Source organism: Nelusetta ayraudi, unplaced genomic scaffold (assembly GCF_046127955.1).
Source record: "Nelusetta ayraudi isolate G7.1 ecotype Tasmania unplaced genomic scaffold, CSIRO-AGI_Nayr_v1 ptg000005l, whole genome shotgun sequence".
In the NCBI taxonomy this organism is placed as follows: domain Eukaryota; kingdom Metazoa; phylum Chordata; class Actinopteri; order Tetraodontiformes; family Monacanthidae; genus Nelusetta; species Nelusetta ayraudi.
In genome coordinates, this window is record NW_027466055.1 from 5,326,270 (window position 1) to 5,348,676 (window position 22,407).

A 22,407-nucleotide genomic window follows, 5' to 3' on the forward strand; every position below is an offset into this window, starting at 1 on the left:
TCGTGTAATTAACGAAACCCGGTGAGTCGCATAGTTTGTTGCATTTCTTCGGTGTTGTCGCTATCACAATTGTGAACGCAAAATTTGGAGGTTTCACACGGCCTCAACTTCAGGCTGTGCATCTACAGCACGAGTCATTGCTGACACACCTTCCCTGTTGTAAGAAACAAATAAAATCCCTGCCATGCCCAGTTTGACCGTGCCGAGACATGTGTCAATAAGGAAAAAGAAACACATGGACACATCTTCCTTCAGCATTTTTCCAAATTAAGAAATACACTTTATAGCCTTTCTGCCCAATATTCCCCTTAAGTACATCATAACAAACTCGTTTTGGCTTAATTAGCATTTTCAGTGAAATTGTAAATCACATAATCTTCAGTTTTTCTGATGATTATCCACCCCCCCACCCCGCCCACTCCCACCCAACGATTTTCTGCACTATTAACAATTGCTAAATCATTCCGAGTCCTCTCCTTATGTGTCCCATGTATCAGCTGTTACCAGCGGGATGGATGCCAGGAGGGGATCACTCTGTTGACTTATTACTTCCTTTATTGGTGGCGACTGCTCACGGAGACAAAGACGAGAGTCGCAGTCGGTAAACAAAGCGCCGGTGCTTCAGCTGTTCCTCTTTTGAAGTCCGACGTGTTTGCAGAGAGCAAACGGCCGACAGCTTTTGAGGCGGCGACAAACGATTTGAACTGTGTCACACCTCCACTCTGGATGAGCAATGGAAACCGTTTTGTGTTCCAGGCACGCTGTTGCAATCATCCAGGTTGGTACCAGAGCATCATCTTACGTGCTCCTAAATCCTATTGCCTTGCTTGTCAAATCGACTAAAGAAATGATTCTTCACTTTGCTTTAGCGCGGGGGATTAATCAGGCCTGCCGCAAAGCGATCTTAAAGTTATCAAATGAATAAGCCTACTATAGAAAGCCAAGTCTTGGGATTTGATGTAATTAGCAGATGAACTGTGATGCGAACGCGGGATCTCACAAGGCCTCTATTGTGCAATTAGATGACTGGAGATCTTTCAGGCTCCTGCGTCATGACACAGAGTTGGTTCACAAGCTTGTCGTCGTCACAAACTCAGCAGCTGAATTGTCGTCATTCATACCTTTAACAACTCCCAGCTCAGTGGTCTTGTGGCAGAGTGTCTGCCTTGAGACTGGTAGGTTGTGGGATCGGTCATGTCATACCAAGACTGTATAAATGGTACCCATTGCCTCCACGCTTGGCACTCAGTATTCGGGGTTTGAATTGGGGGTTAGATCACCCATTGACACGCAGCGACACCGTTGCTGCCCACCGCTCCCTCAGGGGATGATGGGTCAAATGCGGAGGACAAATTTTGCATCCTTTGGGATGTGACAATCCCTGGAACTTTTAACTTTAACTAAAGAAGTCACAAACCTTGGAGGAGAACCCTGCTTTCTGATGAGGAGTGTTTCCCTTTTGGTCAGCTGATGTTTGGATATGGGTCAGCGGGTTAAACACAGAGTGCTTTCCGACCTCAAAGGTAAGGATAAACAAAAGGAAATGAGTGTAATTTGTCTCCCAGCGAGTTTGCAACCTAATGGTAATCATTTTTAAAAGGCGTTTAGGGCATTTCCTCATTAGCGGCTCGTGGACTCTGGAGAGTCGTAGAACGTCCTGAAAGACTTGGACTGTTGCTCATTGGCGGGTTGAAACGCTCTCCAGAACTGATCTCCCACTGTTCCCCCGTCAAGCTCCGATAATTTGAGGCAAGGGCAACGGCGTATCTGAGGGAATAAGATGACCCCAGCTCCACTTTTACACATTTATCTCCTCCGCCAGCCCTGCTTCACTTCGCTCACTTAAAATGATAATTGCTCTCCCAGCTGTGGCAAGGTTGAGCCTCGTGAGCGCGGATGTAAGAGCGATTTTTCATATTCCTCTGAGCTAATTAAACCTCAGGACCACTGTTTAAGTGGTGTCACACAGCACATGCACACCGTGTGTTTTGTAGCTTGCAGCCGCGGCAGGTGTCCTGTTGTCAACCCCTAATACAGAAGAGAGGGACTTTGTCGCTGCTCACTAAAGCTTCTTATTCCAGAGATGGAAGCGTCCAGACACTGCTGAAACTCTCATCAGAAAATGAACTTGGCAAATGAGTGCTTTCGGGCATGTTCATCATCCAATATGCTCCATAATTAAATGTCCCATATTAAGAAAAATTTACTTTTCCAATGGCTTTTTTTAAGCAATAATATTTGTGTCTCCAGCCTAGAGAAAAGTCTGTCCTTTCCTTCCTTTGCCTCTTTTTCCCTTCCCAGAAAGTGTTGAAATCAGCCCTTTGTGACTTATAAAAGGCCACTAATCCCTCTTCCAGGTTAGTGACAATACACCACAGCCAGGTGTTTGCGCCGCCCCCTCAAGACCACCTTGTTTCTAATCCTTTTACAAACACGTGGAAGGACAAACAAAGGCCGCAAAAAGCCGAACATTTCTCTGGAAGGCTGTAAACGCAGGTCTGAATGTGTTGTTTTTGGTTAATTAGTTGTACAAAGCATTTGCTGGAGGCTGCTATTCAAAGGTTCGAGATCTTTAAAAGAGTTGAATATAAAGTGAACACCTTTCAATAGTAGACCGTATTAACAGCTTTCACGTACCAACTCAAACTAGCCAACAGCATTTTTGAATGTCATTGGAGTTGACAGCAGCAGAATGTGTGCACTATGGACGCCCATCAGTAGCACAAACACTGTATGAATCAATTTATGAAACATGGAGATGGCATAAATTGTACTTATATATCATCCCAGATGTGAGACAGTTATTCAGTAAACGCTGCTGGTTTCAATTCTAAGATTTTATTTCATGACTTTCAAACTAACTCAATATGTCCATTATGCTAGAGCAGAGTTATGTTTTATTACTTCATTTATTACTTTTTTTTTTATTACTTACTTCAACCTATATTCCATATGTAGTCATCATTTTTAGTCATTATACTTTTTGTGTGACATTCAATATGCTGTTGTATAAAAAAAGAGACTAGGTTTATGTCCTTGCATCAATCTAGCGACAGCATTGTTTAATAAAGACGTACAAATTGCTTATCAGATGTTTGATGTTGCCTTGTCCTACTGTCACATATTGGAAAACCAACACTGAAGTTTTAATGATTTTATCCTGGTTAAAATCTTTTTGGGTTTGGGCCCAGAGGACTTGGCTGCTTTTAATTCAGCAGAAAATCATGTTTCCTGCAGGGCTTATGTAGTGTAAAAGAGATGACTCAGGAATATTTTGCTTTTTGTCTCTTTCCTCAAAGTTTGTACCAGAAGAAATAGGAGAGGCATAGGCAAACAATGAGCAAAATACAATTGGATATCAGGGATCATAATGTATCTTTTATGTAAAGAAGATATGTTGAGGCCCTATTTAATGAAAAGACAAATTTCTTCAAAGTAGAACCAATTTTTCACATATTGTATGAAAACAAAAGAGCCGACCAAGTCCAGTGAAAACATCTCAGAAAAAACATTGGTAGTTCCTTTCTGTGGGTTGTAGGGCCTCAGTGTTTTAAAGCGGAAGGCACGTTCTTCAACCTAAGATCGACTATTTTCTGTTCAGCATAAAAAGGCCCGAGTTATGGGTCCACTTCAAAACTTCATAACAGCCTCCATGAAAGAGTAACCCGAGGTTTCTCTAGAAACATGACCCACAGGGCAGTGTGAATTGGAAAAAGCGGAAAGTCATCTTGCGGCAGGTGTAGATATTCTGCTGCTCGAGTTTATTTTAAACCAAGTCTTGATTTATTTAGGAGTCTCAGAGCAGTCGCCCAGACTGAACCAACTCTACCGAAAAAACACAGTGTTGGGCTGCGTCCACAGTGCACTCCAGACAGCGTCGTTCACTGACGGGAGTGTGACTCCATTCGCATCATGGGATCATCTGTGTGATGACAGGCTGTGTGGTGGCGGGTTCGTGGCGATTGCCAAAAGCCGTGATGGGAAGCTCAACAAGCGACCGACAAGTCGAAGCAGCCTCGACTTCAGGAGCAGCGGAACTCATCCAGTAGGCCTGCAGCCTGACAGGAATGGAAATGTTTCCATTCATAGATCACTTGTGTTCATTACGTCTTTAGTTTTCAATTTGGATCTTTATTTTTTATCAGACATGAGTTTTTTTTCTAACTTTCCTTCCTCAAAGAGTGTCACTTGGTCACATACGTCACCAAGTGACAGAAGTCCCTGCCGAAACATGTTCAATGTTGGAAAATCCAATGTCTGATTTAAAAGAAAGATATAAATCCATTGAAAACCCAAGACGTAATGAACACAATCGATCTACGAATGGAAGCGTTGCCAAATTTGGTGTGACACCACACTTACGATGGCAGGAGGCAGAAGACATTGTTTCCCTGAACAGCTCCCCTCTGAGCTCTGGCCATTCCGGCACCATAGCTCAATACCTCTACCAATATAATTTGCAACCAAGAGGCCTTGCGTGTTTTGTGTTGGAAAAATGATCAGTCCCAGTGGAAAACAGTAAAAAAAATAAATAAATAAATAAAAAGACTGGGCATAGAAAATGTTCCTTTGATAGTCCCACGCTGTTGTCACGGGGCGCTGCCCGACCGCCGATCATCTCCAAAGATGCCAAAGACTAAATGAGAGACGAGTCACATCGCAGGAATGCCTCGGAGGGAGCCGGTCGTGAAGCTCCGAAGCCCTGCCCGTTGGGTTTCGTGCAGAGCTCAAACAACCGAGCGGTCGGCGGCGTTCAGGCCACTTCCCGCCGTCGCTGAACTGGCCGTGACCCGGGTTGAGCGCCTCACCCAAAGTGTGTCTGTCACATGCTTCCTGTCAACAGATGTAGGTATTAATAAGCAGCCCCTCGGGAGGTATGAAAGGTTAATGAATCCGTTGCCTTAAGCAATATGGCGCCAGATTCACACTTTGGAGCTACACGGAGCAGCAGACCCTCCTGGAGAAGAGCAGATGGGTCCCATGGCACCGAACGGAGCTAGCAGCCTGCGCTGAACGCAGCTCTAATCCTATAAAGCGTGTTATAGTTCCTAATAAGATAACCTTTATTTTACACTAGGACTCACTGTACAAAGTGACTTAACGAGTTTTAAATGTTTAATACATTTTCTTCCGACCGGTGCTCCGGGTCCTTCAGGGGAGATTTAGGACACTGCCTGAGTGATTTGACTGACTGATAACACGTTTTGCTGACGTGATGCTCGGTGTTGACGGAACTTGTTGTGGCTTCACTATTGGCAGTTAACTTGTCAGCGTAGCTCCTATTTAGCCCTGAGCAGATTGGTCTCGGGCCATGTTTAGACTGGAGCTGCGAAAAAGGGAAAGCTTTTTTTTTTACACATCTCCTTGTTCACAAGAAAAAATGCTTCATAACTGATGTCAGGTTGCTGGATGTTGCGCGATCCTGTAAAAATATCAAGCAAATTTAAATTCAGCTTTTGAAAATTCCCCTTGAAGATGAGGCGGGGGTTGGCAACGCTAGTGCCACGTTTCCATTCACTGATTCAAAGCGAATCTACGGGGCTACAAAAAGCGTCGTTGCGTTCCTGGGCGGCGCCAGGTGGCTACAAGAAGAAGCAGAGGGGAACAAAACCTGCAGAGGAATGGAGAGAGGAAGTCATGAAATGCTGTCAGGAACAGCCAGTGCTCCCCACTCGTTGGGCAGACACAATTTATTCTGTAAAACCGTTCCCATAAAATGTTTTGCGCATGAGCTCTAATTAAAAAATAATAAGGAAAACCTCCCCCAAGTGAGCATACAAACTTTACTGCAAATTAGTGGAACTTGTTTACAACTATGCCGTTTCCATAAAATTTCGAACTCAAATTCTTCTTACTGCGCATTAAATGTTGCCAATCGTCGCTTCTCTCATTTGCCCATGGCTTTTTGGACCAGAAGCTAAGCTCTAAATTGTCCACAAGTGTGAGTGTGGATAGTTGTATCTTGCATTGACCCTGCAATGAACTGGCGGCATGTCCAGGATGGAGAAGCAACCTTTGCTCCAGGACAGCTGGGATGGACTCCTGCACCCAGCATGAGCCAGAGTGCAGGAGAAACTGCGAGACATTTTAATACCGTTGACCCGCAAGCATCTGCAAGTGGTTACTGACACCTACCACTTCCCCTCCGGTCGTCGACTCAACAATCCCGGACAATTACGTTTACCCAATGAAGGTAATGTTTTTGAACGTTGAACAATGAAAGGTCGCTGAAATATATTCCTGCTCTCCTGTTCTAAAAGTTCGCCCGAACGAGAGAGAGAGGGGTGGGGGGGTGGGGAGAACCAGGGGACTCTCCAAACAGAGCCCCACTGTTTTCATTAAAAATGAAAAGACGTCTGGAGTTACATAAGGATTCGCCCTGGGAACACGGAGACCCGCGGTGAGCGACACACGCAGGGCTGCCAAGCCTGTTGTTGCGGCCTCGGAAGGGATGAAAAGGACCAGGAGATGCGCTGGGGGGGGTGCGGGGTTGTCGCAGGTTCACCAATGCGGGGACTCGCCCTCAAGTGACTCGGCTGGTGTCAGCAGGGGCGAAGTGGGCCTCAAAGCGAAGACTTGACCGTGGTTGAATTCAGTGTGGACATCGGTGTGGATTGGTGCGGATTGGTGCACCCCTGCTAGTCGAACTGAGGTCACTTCCCTTCGACTGCACTGACCAGGTTGGTGCAACTGGCTTGAACCAAATAAGCAGTATTGGCAAAAGTGCCGGTCTGCACCGCCGTTGTCCCAAAACCACAAAATGAATGAAAAAATAAATATAGTTTAATAAATAAATAGCCAGGTTGAGCCAGTCGTGATGCCAGGTGAACAGGTTGCCAGTCAACCGCCATCTGTCCCCTAGAAGCCTTCACCTCGCCAAACTGTCCTCCCCTCCCCCGGCGGCAAGTGTGTGTCGGGGGGGGTCCATGGCGGATCCCTCTTCATTCTCTTCTCCAGCACTGTTGAAACATAGTACGTCAAGAGGCTCAGTTTCAGCGTGCTATTGTATCAGGGGCCACCAAATGACTCCCTCACCCCCTAACCCCCCCCCCCCCCCCACACACACACACACACACACACACACACACACACACGTCTCGGACTGCCGTTGGATTTATCGGCTCTCATAAATATTTGAACGACGCCCTCTGGGAGTTGTAGTAGTGACGCGAGCGCTCGAACGGAGGCAGCCTGTTGCTCACCAGTGTTTACTTTGTAAGCGTCAGCACCTGTGAGAGCTGCAGTGGAGGGGGCGTTGGAGTCGGCCAGTCCAGTGTGGCACCATCTGATGTGCGAGATTCTACCGGGATCGTCGGCAAAAGAAGCTGCAGTCGGGGGCCATTTGCGTAACAGACAGAGCAGTAGTAGCGGCGCAGGAAGTCCAGCCGCCCACTTCTCTGTTTGGGTTTCTTCCACACTTCAAAACTTCCAACAAGGCCGGGGGTGACTGTATGGGTTGTGCTCACACTGACTCACTCCTGACTTTGGAGCCAGAGATGCTTCCGATCCAGGTCCTTGATTGAGAGCGGAAACATCCCTCCACCCTCATGCTGCATCCAGCAGTTGTTTTTTTTTTTATTCAAGTTTGACGCTCTGCTTTGCTCATCGCTCATCGTTTGCGACTGTTGAGACCGGCTGCCCAGTGTCACAGCCAGGTGCTAATGTAAACGTCTCTGCTCTTTGGTGTTGAACAGGCCCCAAAGTTGAACTTAAAAAGGGAAATGTCCCTTTCCAGTCCGGAATTAATGAGGAATTTTACGGCTTCGACGTGTGGCTGCTTGCTGACGGGGTCATCGTACCACCTTCCAAAGGTCGAGTCGCCTGTTTACGACGTGTTTTTTAAGTTTGAGAGTGTTGAGCACCGCCAACCAGCTGCACAACCAGAGGTCGGGTTGACCGTTGTATAGTTACATCTGGTGATTATTCATTTCAAATTAAATAATTCTTTCATTTAAAACGTACGCCGTTTACACAGACGACCCGAAACCATGACGTCAGAGTGCGGAGGGGCTTTTTGCAGCTCTTTAACACAAATTACAGAGTTGTCTGAGGAGCCGCAGCTCTTTCATTTCCATGTCCGCACGGTCACAGCCATGTGACGGCTGGAGATGCAATTAAAGATATACAGAGTATATATTACCAGCTGTCGTATATCAGTGCCGCACCAACTGGACATCTTGGCGCACGCTGATGTTCAGGTGGCTGCTGGTGGAGGGTGAAGGGGGGTGCCTGTTCAATGTAGTGACAGAAGAAATAAGTCACCCGATGAAAGCCCATGACCAAACAGTTGGAGCCTGATACATTTACAGGTACTACCCAGAAAAGGAGAATATCCTGAAAAGGTTGCTGTATTTCTGCAATTCAACTTAAAAGGTGAATTTGACATATTATATAAAGGAATAATATGCAAATCAATATATTTCAAGTTTTTTATTTCTTTGGATTTTGCTGATCAGGTCTTGCAGCTTGTTAATTTGCGTGTAAGGGCTCAATAAAATTTGTTGGTTTCATATTTTATGTTAAATTGCCAAAATAAAACAACTTTTTCTTGATATTCAAATTTTTCGGGTAGTACCTGGAACATCCTCTTCTCTTTGCAAGTCAGCTAGTCGTGTTTCTCTCCTCCGCTCTGTCACCTGTGAAGGATTGTCGAGGCGCGAAAAGGTCTTTATGGACTCAAAGGAAAAAAAAAAAAAAAAGAACGCTAAAAGCATTTCTATTTCATCGGCCTTGATTGTGAACATTCAGAAGCTCGCCCACAGAATGGGATGAAGTTGGCAATTTTTTTATTTAACGTTAGGATGATGTCATCGCTTGTCGAGCTGACTACGACCGAAAAACCTTGAAATTCCTCCCTCGCTGTCCGTGAAATCCCCCACGATGCAATGCAATGCCCGAGGATCAGTTGACCTGCTTCTGTAGCGGTTTGGCTACGGTGTCAGAAGTTGGATGCGGATCTGCTCGTTTAGCATGTGTTTCATCTCCCTTTCCCTTTTTTCTTCTCTCCGCAGATCCGGAGCGACTTCGTGCTAAACGGCCACCGGTTGAAGCTCGGCGCAGCAGACGACGAGAAGGAGCCGGGAAATCCGGCGGAGGATTCTCGTCTTTTTGCTTTTAGAGTCTGCTGAGTGCGCGTGAGGGCCGCTGGGAGTACAAGAAGCAAGTGAAGGACACGTTCCCTCCCCCTCAGCCTGCAGCAGCGGGAGGATGTGAGAGAGGGAGGAAGCTCAGTGGAATTAGGAGCACCTTAATGAATTCCAGGGAACCTTAAAACAAACTGCACTTGCGCGTGTCTGTGTGTGTGTATGTGTGTGCAAGACAAACCATGTGGACGTTTGCCGCAACCGTGCGCTGTCTTGTGGCGGCCGCGCTGCTAATGGCCAGCTGCCTCCAGTCGCTGACTGCCACGGAGGAGGACGTCACGCCGCGCATCAGTTTCCCTTACAGTGAGTAGAGAGCAGCAGTGGGACACTTTCACTCAGCCAGTGGCCAGACAGTGTTAAACACATATAAATTCAATTTTACAAGGCTGTTTTGCTCACCTCTAATTAGCTGCTAGCTCCATCTTTCATCTTCTCACCTGAAAAACAGAGGTTAGTTTGAGATTAGCTTTTAGCTTGAAGTTAGCTTTTAGTTTGAGGTTAGCTTTTAGCTTGAGGTTAGCTCGAGGTTAGCTTTTAGTTTGAGGTTAGTTTTTAGCTTAAGATTAGCTTTTAGCTTGAGGTTAGCTCGAGGTTAGCTTTTAGTTTGAGGTTAGCTTTTAGCTTGAAGTTAGCTTGAAGTTGTTATTAAGCCAAACAGGCTGATGATGCTCATTGCAGGTTGAGACCGGAGCACCGCAGGCATGACAGAGACCGCTCGTGTCTGGGCACACGGATAAACAGCTGTACTGCAAACACCACTCCTCACACACACAAGAAAAACCCACAATACACAATTAGAACTTTGGGTCCGTAGGGCCTTTTTTTTAACAATTGCATGTCATGAAAGCCCAAATGTTGTTGTTCTTTTTCAAACTGTGGGTCATTACATGTTCCACGATGTAGCACGCAACTCCTTTTAATGGCAGTAAACAAAGTGCAGCGTCTCACGTCTGGTGCCGAGCCCTAACACCTCCTTTGTGCGGATAATGTCCTGCTGAACGCAGCTGCTAACCTCACAACATAAAGTCAAAAAGTCTGAAATATGAATCTATAGACTATCTGCCCTTTCCTTGGGAAACAGAAAGAAATAGGTCCAGTTTTTGTTTGTTTTTAACACTCTGTGTTACCGCCTTGGATGGGAAAATGTCAGTTTTCCATAGCTGTCATGTTGATAACTCATTTCTCAGTTTCATCTGATTTGACGGTGACCTTGCCCTCTGTCTTACAACACTGTCCAAGGAGCCAAGAAAGTGTCGACTCAGCAGCCAGCAAAGTGCAACTTTGCATAGATGCAAGTGTGTGTGTGTGTGTGTGTGTGTGTGTGTGTGTGTGTGTGTGTGTGTGTGTGTGTGTGTGTGTGTGTGTGTGTGTGTGTGTGTGTGTGTGGCTCCTGTAACCACTACCTGTCTGGATCTAAAGTCGCTCCCTGCGAGAACAACAACTTGATGCCTGTTTTTACTCGCTCCTCCGGCCAGCTCAGCCAGGCGTAATGCTGTAATTCACGTGCGCCGTCTCCAACTCCCAACCAAGAGCTGCCCTTTCACACACTCCAGCCAATTTTAATCCGTTTAGCTCCTCTGAGACATGTCACGGCCCCTCAAGGCGGCTCAAGGCGGCTCCCCAGCCGCAGCGTTTTTTTTTGCAACGCAATTGTGATTTTTTTTTTCTTGCTTCGATCCCACTTGGCATTCGTATGCTAAATTTCAAGTGTTTTGAAACCAGCAGTTGGAGACTGATTTTTTTGTTGTTGTTGTTGTTGTTGTTGTTCTGTTAGAATCAGAATTACATTTTTCTACCTTAAAATACATGTCAATATCTCTTGTACAACTCACTGCTGCATTATGGAGACAATGCACAGCTCTTACCCAACTGTCCCAAAGAACCATGTAGCTGTGGTTGCAATATAGGCCCACCTCTGCAGTCCTCCTGCACAGCCACTTCCTGTCTTCCAGGTGAAAGGTGTTGATGTTGACCTCTGACCTCCATAACGTAAGACCAGATCGTCCTGCGCTGGGTTAGCCGGTCACAGCTGTGTTAATACCAGGCGTACATTCTCAACCGTAAACCAGCTTCTGGCTGTCAAAGCCTCTCAAAATAACAGTTTCAAACTCGTGCTTTTGAAACTCAAGTCGTTTTAAGGTAGAGAAACTACACAGCGTTGCCTTAAACGCCCCGGACCGCGACACCCTTCGGCGCCCTCGGCTTTGCGCAGTCACGGATTGTGTTGTTTTGATGATTTTCCCCAAACGTTTTCCTCTCCAACTGAACCTCCTTCAGACTCGCACCGTTACATCCAACCATGCAAAGCAGGCAAACCCCTTCAGAAAACCCCAATTCTGCTCTCGTGAAGCCTGCAAGAAAAGAGGGGGTCCCGGGCGCTTTTCACCAGCGCAGGCCCTTTACCTCCACACGGCCCTTTCCCTCTTTTCTTTTTTTTTTTTGCTGCTGAATTTGTCCCTCTTCTTTTTGTCCTTCCTGCCTCTCCTTCTGCTCCTTCCTCCTCTCCTAATGAGCGGGCTAATCTCTCGTACGCAGTGAGTGGGCTTTTTTTTTTTTTTCCTTTGCGGTCGCAGTAGTGGGAGAGAGAGCCCGTCTGTTTTCCATTACAGCTCTTTTGCAGGGGAGACGGGCACAAAGGATCATGGGACTTGGAGCAGTCAGCACTGGTTAAGCATGTGGCTGGAATCACTCGGCGCTATCAGAAAACCTTTCAGGCCGGGAGCTTGGTGTGGGTTTTCTACTCGGCTGAGCCGAGGTGGTGATTTAATTTCACCTTCTTTTTTTAATTTTTTAATTTAAATTAATTTTTCTTTTACTTGGAGCCAAAGGAAGAAATACGAACGGTGTTGATTGTGAGCATTGTTTACTTTAATGAGCAGCAGACTGAGTTTTGCAATCACATACCCCTTTTCCCCCCTTTGGTCTGGTATGTGTCAAACACACGCACGCACACGCACGCACACACACACACACACACACACACACACACACACACACTGTTTGATATATTCGGCGTTACTGCAGGGAATGTGCTTCCTCAAGGCATGAAATATTTATCAGGGCCGCCGACAGGTGGCTAGCTAACCTCGGACACGGGCAAACCCTTTGTTTGTTCACAAGTTCCCACCTGGCAGCTCTTTATGTTTTATTTATTTGTTTATTTATTTATTTATTTTTAACAGAGCTAACCGGTGTATCCAAGGAAACGTCCTGCTAAACTTAGCGAAGCGCTTTTCTCCTTCTTCTCACTTGCAGTCAATAGCGGCCGAGCCAGCAGCCAGCACTGGCTTTTTTTGCTGGCTCCGTGTACACCAGCTCTTACGGTAATCACTGAGCTCAATTAGGGGGGGGGGGGGGGATAGAATCGCTTTTCACTGTACTCAGTCAGAGATTCATATTTTTGTTGTCAGTCCATCATTCCTTGTCCTGCTGGTAGTACAGCACCACCCCAGGCAGATGTAAATGACGACCAGGATTCAGGGTGGCTCAGCCCTGCACGCCGTCCTACTACTCCCCCCGCTGCCACCCCCCACCCCCGCCACCGCCACCGCCACCGCTACCGCTTGCTCGCCGCTCCGGCCAAACATTTTGCGCCTTCTCTCATGCATGCTAATCCTCTGACCTTGGCCGTGTGCACATCACAAGCGCAGGGAACCGGGAGACCGGGGAGGGGCAGTGCGGGGCGGACTCATGTCACGCTCCGGCGCTCCCCCCTCACAACGGACACGCCCGCCCCAAAAGAAAAGCGCTCTGCGGCGTCCTGCGGAGGTGGGGATCGCTCCGAGCTCCGCGGCGGCCGGTGACAATACTCGCGGATGGGAATTCCGCCTCTTTTCAGTGAAGCGGTTCTTTTGGCTTGGCTCACCAAAAAGAGCCGGTTTTGACTCCGAAGTGGCTCCTTAGATTTTTTTTTTGTTGTTGTTGTTGATTATATTATTTCTGACATGTCCTAAAATTAATGACTAATGTACATGATATCAACAATATTATCAACATGGAACACAGTAATTTCAGTGTGTGTGTGTGTGTGTGTGTGTGTGTGTGTGTGTGTGTGTGTGTGTGTGTGTTTTCTAATATTTCTAATATTTCCATTTGTAATATTAATTTTTAGCCACTAGATGTGGATCGACCCGTTCTCCGGTTCGGCTCCCAATCAGGAGCCGGCTGCCTTTGTTCACTTCACAGCGCCAGCTCTCAGAACCGGGTTCGTTTTGCGACCGACCCATCACTAGACAATAGGAGACATGGGGGGGGACGCAATTACGGCCCATCAACTCGCCCTCTGTTCCAGATGCGCTAATGGCTTTGTCACTTGCACGCTCCAGGGAGTGCGCAGAAAAAGTTCAGTCCCGGCAGATTTCGATCAGGAACCTTTTGATTTTTTTTTTTTTTTTTCCAGAGGAAGGCGGCGAGCGCCGCCGGCCCTCAAAACACTGTATAGCCGTTAATTAAGACGGACAAAGAGGAATGCGAGGTTAAAGGGGGACCTGCTGAGACTTCTGAGGAGAAGTGTGTGTGCTCAAGGCGCTAACGACGTAGAATCACACAATGGATCTAATTTTGCTCAGAACCACGAGAAAAGAGAGCACATTAGTTTGCTTTTTGTTCCCTGAAAGTCGTTTTTTTTTTTGGCCACGGTGCGTTTTGTTCGTACAGCTAATTTGAGGCTTTTCTCTCATTTTTGTCGTAAAAAAAACTCAACTGAATGTGTCGCTCGCTCCGCCATAATCAGTGTATTTACACAAAAAGGACGAACGAGATTTTGTTGCAGAGAGCTGGGCCACTTTTATAAACCTCTACATCTGCATTTTGGCAAATAAACCACATTTCCATTTTCTTTTATTTTTTTGTTTGCGCTGTTATGACCACAGACAAACGACAGCGGCGGAAGCGGCACAACAGCACGAACCTGATTTGAAAGGATTAGTCCGATGAGCAATTAATAACTGAAATTGAATGGCATTCAAATAATTATGGCAAGCCGTTTAGCGCTCTCCAGTTTTGAACTTTAAGGATTAGAGCCAGTCGACGGACCTTCATGTGGCTTCCAACAAATTGTAATGAGAAAGAAAAACTTAATAAGCCAATAAATTGTTTGCCGTGCAATTATTAAATTTAAAAAGTAATCATCAGTACCGAGAATCATCTTTATTCCCAACTCAAAGCTTCTTTTTTTTTTTTTTTATGATTCAGGTCCAGTAAGTTTATGGTCTCCATATGTAACTTATTTCCACTTGTGGCTACAATTAGAGGAGAGAACTCCCTCTGAGGCCCAGTGAATATCATAAGTACCGAGCTGACATTCGGCCAGCGTAACTGTTTAATGTACATCTGTGTCCATATGCTTGGAAACTGGGCTGTGTTTCCTGAGAACCGGCACCCTGCGACTGCAGCCGTCGGTCCGCTGCCGGAGAGGAATCCGTCCTTATCTGTGCCGACTGACACCTGTTTGTGGAGAAATGTCATTTTTTTTTCTTGAAAGCCGCCTCGGGGCAGAATCGTCTTATTAGTCAAAATGTGGAAGCCACCGCAGCAGGTGCCGACATCCCCGGAGCTCAGCGGGCTCCTGACAGCGGCGTGCACGAGGGGAAACGAATGTGACAGGCGCTCTGTGTGTGTGTGTGTGTGTGTGTGTGTGTGTGTGTGTGTGTGTGTGTGTGTGTGTGTGTGTGTGTGTGTGTGTGTGTGTGTGTGTGTGGAAAGACAAACCATTAGTGAAGGGCGTGGACCCAATGTGCTTGACCACTTCTCATCCTCTGATACTTTGAGGTGGATGAGTGGAGAGTTTCAACCCCAGCCTGCTCTTTTCTTTAGAGGGCCTCTCCAGAGACACGCACACACACACACACACACACACACACACTCTCACACACGGTGATAGGACTTATTGACCTTAAGCACATGTCAGTGTAGAGTGTTCGCTGCGAGCTGCGTGCAGCCCCACTGCTGCTGCTGGTGCTTGAACCCCCCCCTAAAGATGGACGAGTGCCTGAGCTGGAGATGTGTTGCAGTAACTTTGCTGCGCCTGGACGCATGTGCGAGCCAGCTGGGTCGGCGTAACAGTGCCAGCTAGAATCATTTCTTCTTTCCTCTCTCTCTCCCCTCCTCCTCGCTGATCCTTCTTGCATATGTTTTTTTTTTTCTATGTCTTCTATGACTTCTTCTTCTTCTTCTTCTTTTTGTCTTTCCTGTGCGTGGGTGTGCAGCAACTTGCTGAAATAAAGGGAGAAACGAAAGAGGAGATGGATGGCTGACTGGGCAGGAAGAGCAGCTTGACGTTGACTCAGTTGAGTAAAGTCTGTGTCGTCCGCCCCGGCCCCGGCCCGGCCCAGCTCTTCCCCAGGTCCCCCCGGTTATGTAATATTCATTTTGCAGATGTTTTTCCAAGAAGAATGTGTGTCTCAAGCCGCAAGAATGAGAAAAGTCCGTCCCTTCCTGCTTCGCATCACAGCTCTGGAAAGCAGCCCCTTGCGACCGCGCCACAGTACTTGTTTTTGTCGCCTTGCTAAGCGCGCGGAAGGCCCGGGAAAGCGTCGCTTTCAGCAGGGCCGTGACCCCACGTCTGGCATCGCAGGAGGCTGCAAACAGGGTGCTAAATGTGCCGTTTGCTGGACATCTGTGGAGTGGAGTCGATCTGGGCTCTGGAGAGGCGCCTCTCCTGGGGTGAGAACTGGAGGACTGTTGGCTTCAGTGTGGGACCGTCTTCCTGTTGCGGGTGTTTCAAGCCAATGTTTGCGTGAGAAGAATGAAGTCATGCGTTTGCGCTGTTTGCTAACATTCCGAGCTGAAGGCGGCGGGGTGCGCTCACCCAGTGGCCTCATCGCGTGTGCTCGAAAGAGACTTTTTTTTTGCGTCTGCGCAAATAAAGATCTGCTATTGAGCTAAACTTCAATCAGTCAACTTTTATTTGTACAGCGCTAAATCACAGCTGAAGCTGAATCTCAAAGCGCTTTGTACAATCAGAAGAGCACCAGCTGGGCCCCCCAGAGCAAGCAAGTTGTGACAGCGGCCAGGAAAAACTCCCCTGTGTTAACGCACATAGCATAGCATACCATTTTTTTTGACGGGACTAAACTGGACTCTCGAAAGTCATCGCTACCACGTCATCTGAAGATGTACCGGAACTGTTGTAATTCTCGACATCGCTCGCAATAATCGTCAGGGGGGCGTTTTATCTTTTACCCAAGATCGTGCAGTTAACTGCTGTTTAGCGAACACGGGGGTAATTGCATGGTTTTGCTGTCAGCATCACAATGAAAAGAAACACGAGCTAATCAAATACATGCGGGTTTAGGTTTGGACTTGCTCTCGAGGCTTTTGCAAAAAAAAAAAAAAGAAGCTGTGCTTTACTGTCATACGTTAAAAAAAAAGTAGTGGGGGATTTTGCACACGTGCTTTTTGGGTGTTGCAAACAACGGATACGATTTGGATTCTGGTGGGAAGCAGTGGTGGGAACTAATGAAGTACAAATACTTTGTGACTGTGACTTTGTGAAGTATTTATTTTCTGACTTTTTACTTTTACGCCATATATTTGTACACAAAAATATGTGCTTTTTTGCTTCACTTATATAATATAATATATATATATAATTTTTTAAAACTGAAGTACAATCCAAAACCTGTACTTTCTTACCTGTCTTTGCTCACCTGAATCAGTACTTTTACCAGAGAATTTCTTTTACACAATTAACCGCACTTTTACTACTTAAGTACAGAATGTGAATACTTTTGCCACCTGTGAAGGTCAGACAGACAAGCCGGTGGCGTCGAGCCCAGTGGGTCAGAGGGGGGAAAACCTCACTAATTCCCACCGCTGAACGTGCGCGACTCGGATGGGCAAGAAAAGGGTTTAAGCCGCGTGTCAGACGCAGGGTGGAGGAGCACCAGTGTCGCGCCGCGCCGCACACGACAAGCGCGGGCACGTTGCGAATTCTCTGAGATGATACCACCCGTCTGTCGGAGGGTAAAATCCAGTATTTTATGAGCAGGCTTTCATCCACGAGGGACCTCCACGGAGGTGCGAGTGCTGCTGGGAGGGTTGCGTGCCAATCATGATGGTGATTACAGGGCCTCTTGTTTGCCGCTGCTCCAGGTACAAAGTGTTTGTGTGTGTGTGTGTGTGTGTGTGTGTGTGTGCGCACTCACGCCATGCGTTTGTTGTTGTTGTTGTTGTTGGGTTATTTTATGGCTTTTTACCGCCCGAACGACGCTGTGACACATCCAGCGAGCTCTCACAGCAGCTCTCACTCTGGTGTGATTGCTCCTCCCGCTGCTGCTGCTGCTGCTGCTGCTTCGACGCCTCTCGCTGCATTTATGTCCACACGGTCGAACAGCGGCGGACTGGACACCGCGTCGGGCGTGAGCTTATTATCTCCAGGGCGCTGCCGTCTGTCTCGGCGCAAATGTACACACACGCAAAAACCTAAATGAAAAAGGTAAGAGACAGTAGTGGTAGTGGACACGTAAGGCTGGACACACGGTGATAAGAGGCCGCCTACCTGCACTGGCTGGACCCTACTAGTGCACTCTGGGTATCCTGCTTGATTTATGCCTCTGCATTGGCCCTGTGTACTGTCACACATCTGTGTGCAGCAGGATGCGCAGATTTGTAATTTGCTTTTCCTGCCACAGACGGGGCCGAGCCGAGCGTTGTCTTTCTGTTTGTTTTTTTTTTTAAACCTCCTATTTTCCTTCTGCCTTTTTAAACCGCAAATTGAAAAAAAAAAAAAAAAAAAGAGCAGACGGCGAAGACGACTTTTATGTCCCGCGCGAGCCAAGTGCACGTCACCGCAGCGAAGCCTGATTAGAATGCGCTGCACACACCGCGGCAAGTGAGGGCGAAATGTTGGCTGGCGCGCTGAACGCCGCTCCGCCCCTCTGGCCACGACGGCCAACTTGTCAGTCATTCCACCCTCCATTTTTTATTTATTTTTTTTTACGCCGTTTTGAATGCACGAACGGCGTTTCCAGGTGTAAACGTGCTTTGATCGCTCGCATGCAATTGTGTAGTGCAGGGGGTGAGCAAGCTTTTTGACTGGTGGGCCACAATGGGTTTTAAAAGCAGGAGCAGGTGGATGGAGTGTTCTGGTGACCCGCCTCATAGGAGGAAAAAATATATTATGGGATATGTAGAAAACGTGCTTTAATATGAATTGAAAAAGAAAAAAGCTTTACAACAAAATCCGTGTCTTTGAAGCCCCACGGTATTTAGCTCTGGATTGAAATGACTCTTAAAACACTGAGAAAATGGATGAAGTACAGATATTTCATGACTTATATGATCCCTGGGCCATAGTTTGCCCTCGCCTGGTGTAGCGTATAGCACAGAAGCACACAAGTCTCACCTGGCCGATCGACGTGAGTTCATTTTCAAAGTGCGTTGAAGGGTTTTGGCTCGCCATCAACTATTCTTCACACGTCGGTGTATTCGCAGCTTTTCTTCAGGTTTTAATCAGAGGCCGTCAGTCCCCCCCCAGGTTCACTCCCAGGGAAGTCGAGTACAGCGGCTGAACGCCAGCACCAAGCAGTGTCCGCAGCTCGCTGTGAAAGAGTTTCTTTGGTAATGGGGTTGAAATTTGCCAAGTTCATATTTTCTGGTGTTCTTCTTCTTCAGCAAAAGCCAGGACGTCTGCACGAGCAGGCCGACCAATCACGGTTCTTGCTCAGATCCGATTTTCTCAGGAAGTGTGAGTCAGGATCCAGTGTTGGCCGCAGGTTCGAGTCGCTGTCCTGCAAAAAAAAAAAAAGATCTTGGCTTGTGAACCTGCCTCGTGATCTTCCTATACTACCGTACTGTATTGTTGTCCAATTTTTTTTTAAAAAAGTACGGCGTTCTAACACACTGAGCTCTCTAAACAGCGCGCCAACACTCTGTAATTTGCAGCCATGAGGAGGGAAAAGACCTCTGCAAACAGTCATTTACTGTTACTGTTGTGTTGCAGCTGATCTCAGTCTGTGCGCTGAGCTTCTGCCGCTTCAGACTCGGTCTCATTCCCACACGTCACAAACACTTCTCCCCCTTGCTTCTGTTCTTATTGGATCCAACTGCCAAACTGTTGCCATCTGCATTTCCTGCACACGCCGTCCTCGGCAGCCACCAAGTTCTCCTCTGCCGCCACCTTCTCAACCTCGGCCGCGCTGTTGTTCCCGCAACACTTAAGCAGCTGCCGGGTCGCCACAGGCCCGCAATCAACAGCTGTGTAAAACAAGGCCTTGCGATTCCCGGGGCTTTGATTCTCTGTGCGCGAATAAATATCGTCTGTTTCCTCCATGAATTTGTCTTTTCTTTGCGAGATGAGGGCTGCTCATTGTGAGGTGGTGCTCAGCCTGCTGCTCAAACACTTTGTCCCTGTTGCCCCCCTCGCCTTGTGACTGGGCTCACGCTGCTTGAGCAAATCTGGGCCATGTTTACAGTCAAGCTTTTTTGGAGCTTCTTGGCAGCCGCCTGCCTGCTGAGGAGCAGCCAGTGGATGGCCCCGCCCTCGGAGTACTATTAAACTCAACAGAAAAGATGTTGATGGTGCCCCGTTTCTGTGAGACGCGAACCCTGCCAACGCGTTTTCTGGCAGCGTTGTCTGCCCGCGAGCTGGTTCGCTGGGATGTCTCCATCAGCATTACTGTTGAGTGAGCAGAAACTCTGCTAGACTGAGCCAGGAGAGATTTTAACTCAAGCCTGCTCACAAGGGGTTAAACCGACTAGTTGACTACGCTGTCATGGAGACAAACCACTGATGCCCAAGTGTTGGAAAGAAAAGAACTGATGACGCCTTTTTTTCTTTTCTTTTTTTGCATATCTGCAGTTCATTTTCACAATTCAATATCCACCAAATGTCTGTAAACCAAATTTCTTTATTGAGAAAGCAGCTGCTCTCTTAAATCGGAGCCTCGGTCTTGCCATCGTCGTCGGGCCTGGACTTCATGAAGGAGTGTTGCAATAAACAAAAAAAAAAACAAAAAAACAAAGCTGCTAAAGAATTAAACTCAATTCCAGCAAATTGCTAAGAAGCCATTATGTTCCAGCGGAGAAAAACACATCCACTGTTGAATGTGTTCGCTATTGCATTTGGACTGTTGGGCCAATTTGCTTTTTGCAGGCTCGACTTCTGCGGCTCAGGGGTTTTGGAGAATTGGGGCGAAGGCGCGGTATAGATTCAGACTCGCTTATGGCCTTCTAAATAATTTACACCGAGCAATAAGGTGGTCCATATTGATAGCTGGGCGTCGCATGATGAGAATTATCAGAGCCGGAGCTCGGTGACAGGCAGCTGATTAAACGGGCGGCTGACGGATGGACTCGGATGCCGGCTGTGAAGTGACCCGCCGATGCCCCTCACGTTTTTTGCTCCAGGCGGCTTGAACGCTGCGTTGGAAGAGACAAAAGGAGAATCTTTTAGTAGATGTCGTCGAGGAGGGGGAGGAAAACGACGGGCGTGAAGAGCGGAAATCGCCTCGTCCAGACCTTTTTGCTGCGTCTTGACCTTTTTGCTCTTCTAGAAACCCATCGCACGGAGCTCGGAAAACAACCCCCCCACCCCCGACCCCGATCGGCCGGCTCGCTCGCTTGTCGGCAGGTCAACGTCTCAATCCAGTCCTCCCGGTTACCACAGCTCCCAGCCAGCCAGCCAGCCAGCGCCCTGCTGACCCCTGAGCCCCTCACGTGTCCCCCCGGCTAAGTAGCCCCAGACTGCTCCCTCCCTGGGTGAAAGTTCCACGAGTGCGCTCTTCTCTGCTTGTTATTCCCATTGTCTGTCCGAGAGGATGTCACTGTGATTTATGTCGCACGGCTTTAATATGCCACGGCTGTTTTTTTCGGCCGTTGGGGTGAATGGCCAGAAGTCTGCGTGTGGGGGTGGAGGGCTGGAGGGGGTATGACATTCAAACTACGACAGGAGAGATGGCACTCCTTTGTCTGCTAAGACAAATATATGTAGACAATATTAAAACAGACTTTAAAAGAAGGTACGATAAAAAGTGAAACGCTGCACGCGGTTAAAACAGCCCATTAGAAAAATAATAAAGCCCTATACCACAACCCAACCGATTCCAACCCTGCCACATCTTCTCAGTTTGCTGCATTTCATCAACGGGCCTCTTCTGCCCTGACGGCTCCAGATGTCAACTTGTTTTAAACAGAGCGATGACTGTTGATCCTCCAGGCCGCCTTCAGATCTGGACTTTTTGGAGGAGACGCCGCCGGTTCTCCCTCCCGTAGGAAGGAACACGACCAGGACCGTCTGCCAAAAAAAGCCCTCGGTCGCTTGACGATCCGCCCGCTGCGCCGAGCTACGCTGGAAAGTTTAAGTTTTGCGGCCTGTGAACGTTTATTGCTGTTTACTCGGCGCTGGTTGCACCGGTTCTGCACGGTTCTCCAGAGCTCCGTGTTGCAGCCGGGGTCTTTTTCACGCGGTTGGAGGAGCCTTGGTGGGATCCACCGGCGGTGCCGTTAGCACGCGGCCACTAACGTTTTTTATTGTATATTGTTTATTGACTCTTATTTATTCAGGTTAAAAACTTCATTGAGACCCAGGGGCTGTTTTGGAGTGGGGTGGGTTTTGTTTTTTTGTTGTTCTAGAAACAAACGAGACATAAGACATACAAACATAAAGGCATCCTGTATATTTGCGAAGCAAAACGAAGGAAAATGAAATAAAACTAGTTGCAATTGCAAACTCCCTCAGTGGCTTTCTCCAGCCTTCCAAATAGCAGCTTTAACAGCAGCGAGTAGTGTTCACAACCCCCAGATACAGATTGCCAGTTATCATTTTTGAATAAGCAAATGGTCTGTCCACCCTCCCCTACACACACACACACACATGCTAAAGAGCAGGGAGCATGTCAACTGTGTTTTAGTTATGTTTGGAATGGGAGCTGACTGAAAAATATTTACAGAGATGGTTTAAAAGAAAAACTGCAAGGGATAACAAGTATGTTAGCAGCAGAGGCACAAATATTTGATTCCGTGTCTTTGTTGACCTCCGGATGGATGCTGGTGGATCACGTGATAACTCCCAAACCCTCCAGATATAAACAGAGCCCGTCTCCGCTGTTCTTACCAGGGGGCTGGCAGTGATTGACAGGTTGGGTTGAACTAATATTGTGACTTGTCAAACCCCCTCCGCCCTTTTTTTTTGGGGGGGGGGATTAGAAAAAAATAGAGCAATGACAAAAAATAATTAAAATCCCAATTTTAGATAATGTAAACAAAAATAAATGCAGAGAATTAACAGAAACCCCGCAAGCAGACAAGTATTCCTGTGGCTATA

The 22,407-nt window shown here is 47.4% G+C and overlaps 1 protein-coding gene across 2 annotated transcripts in view; it reads left to right on the forward strand.

Moving 5' to 3' along the window:
• Positions 1-22,407, forward strand: part of LOC142904605 (semaphorin-4B-like) — a 44,978-nt gene that overhangs the window by 3,367 nt on the left and 19,204 nt on the right. For both annotated transcript variants that reach the window (XM_076050804.1, XM_076050814.1), the window contains exon 2: positions 9,012-9,446. In XM_076050804.1, coding sequence (XP_075906919.1) covers positions 9,326-9,446 — 121 coding nt within the window. In that variant the 5' untranslated portion in view covers positions 9,012-9,325. The remainder of the gene's footprint in view (positions 1-9,011; positions 9,447-22,407) is intronic.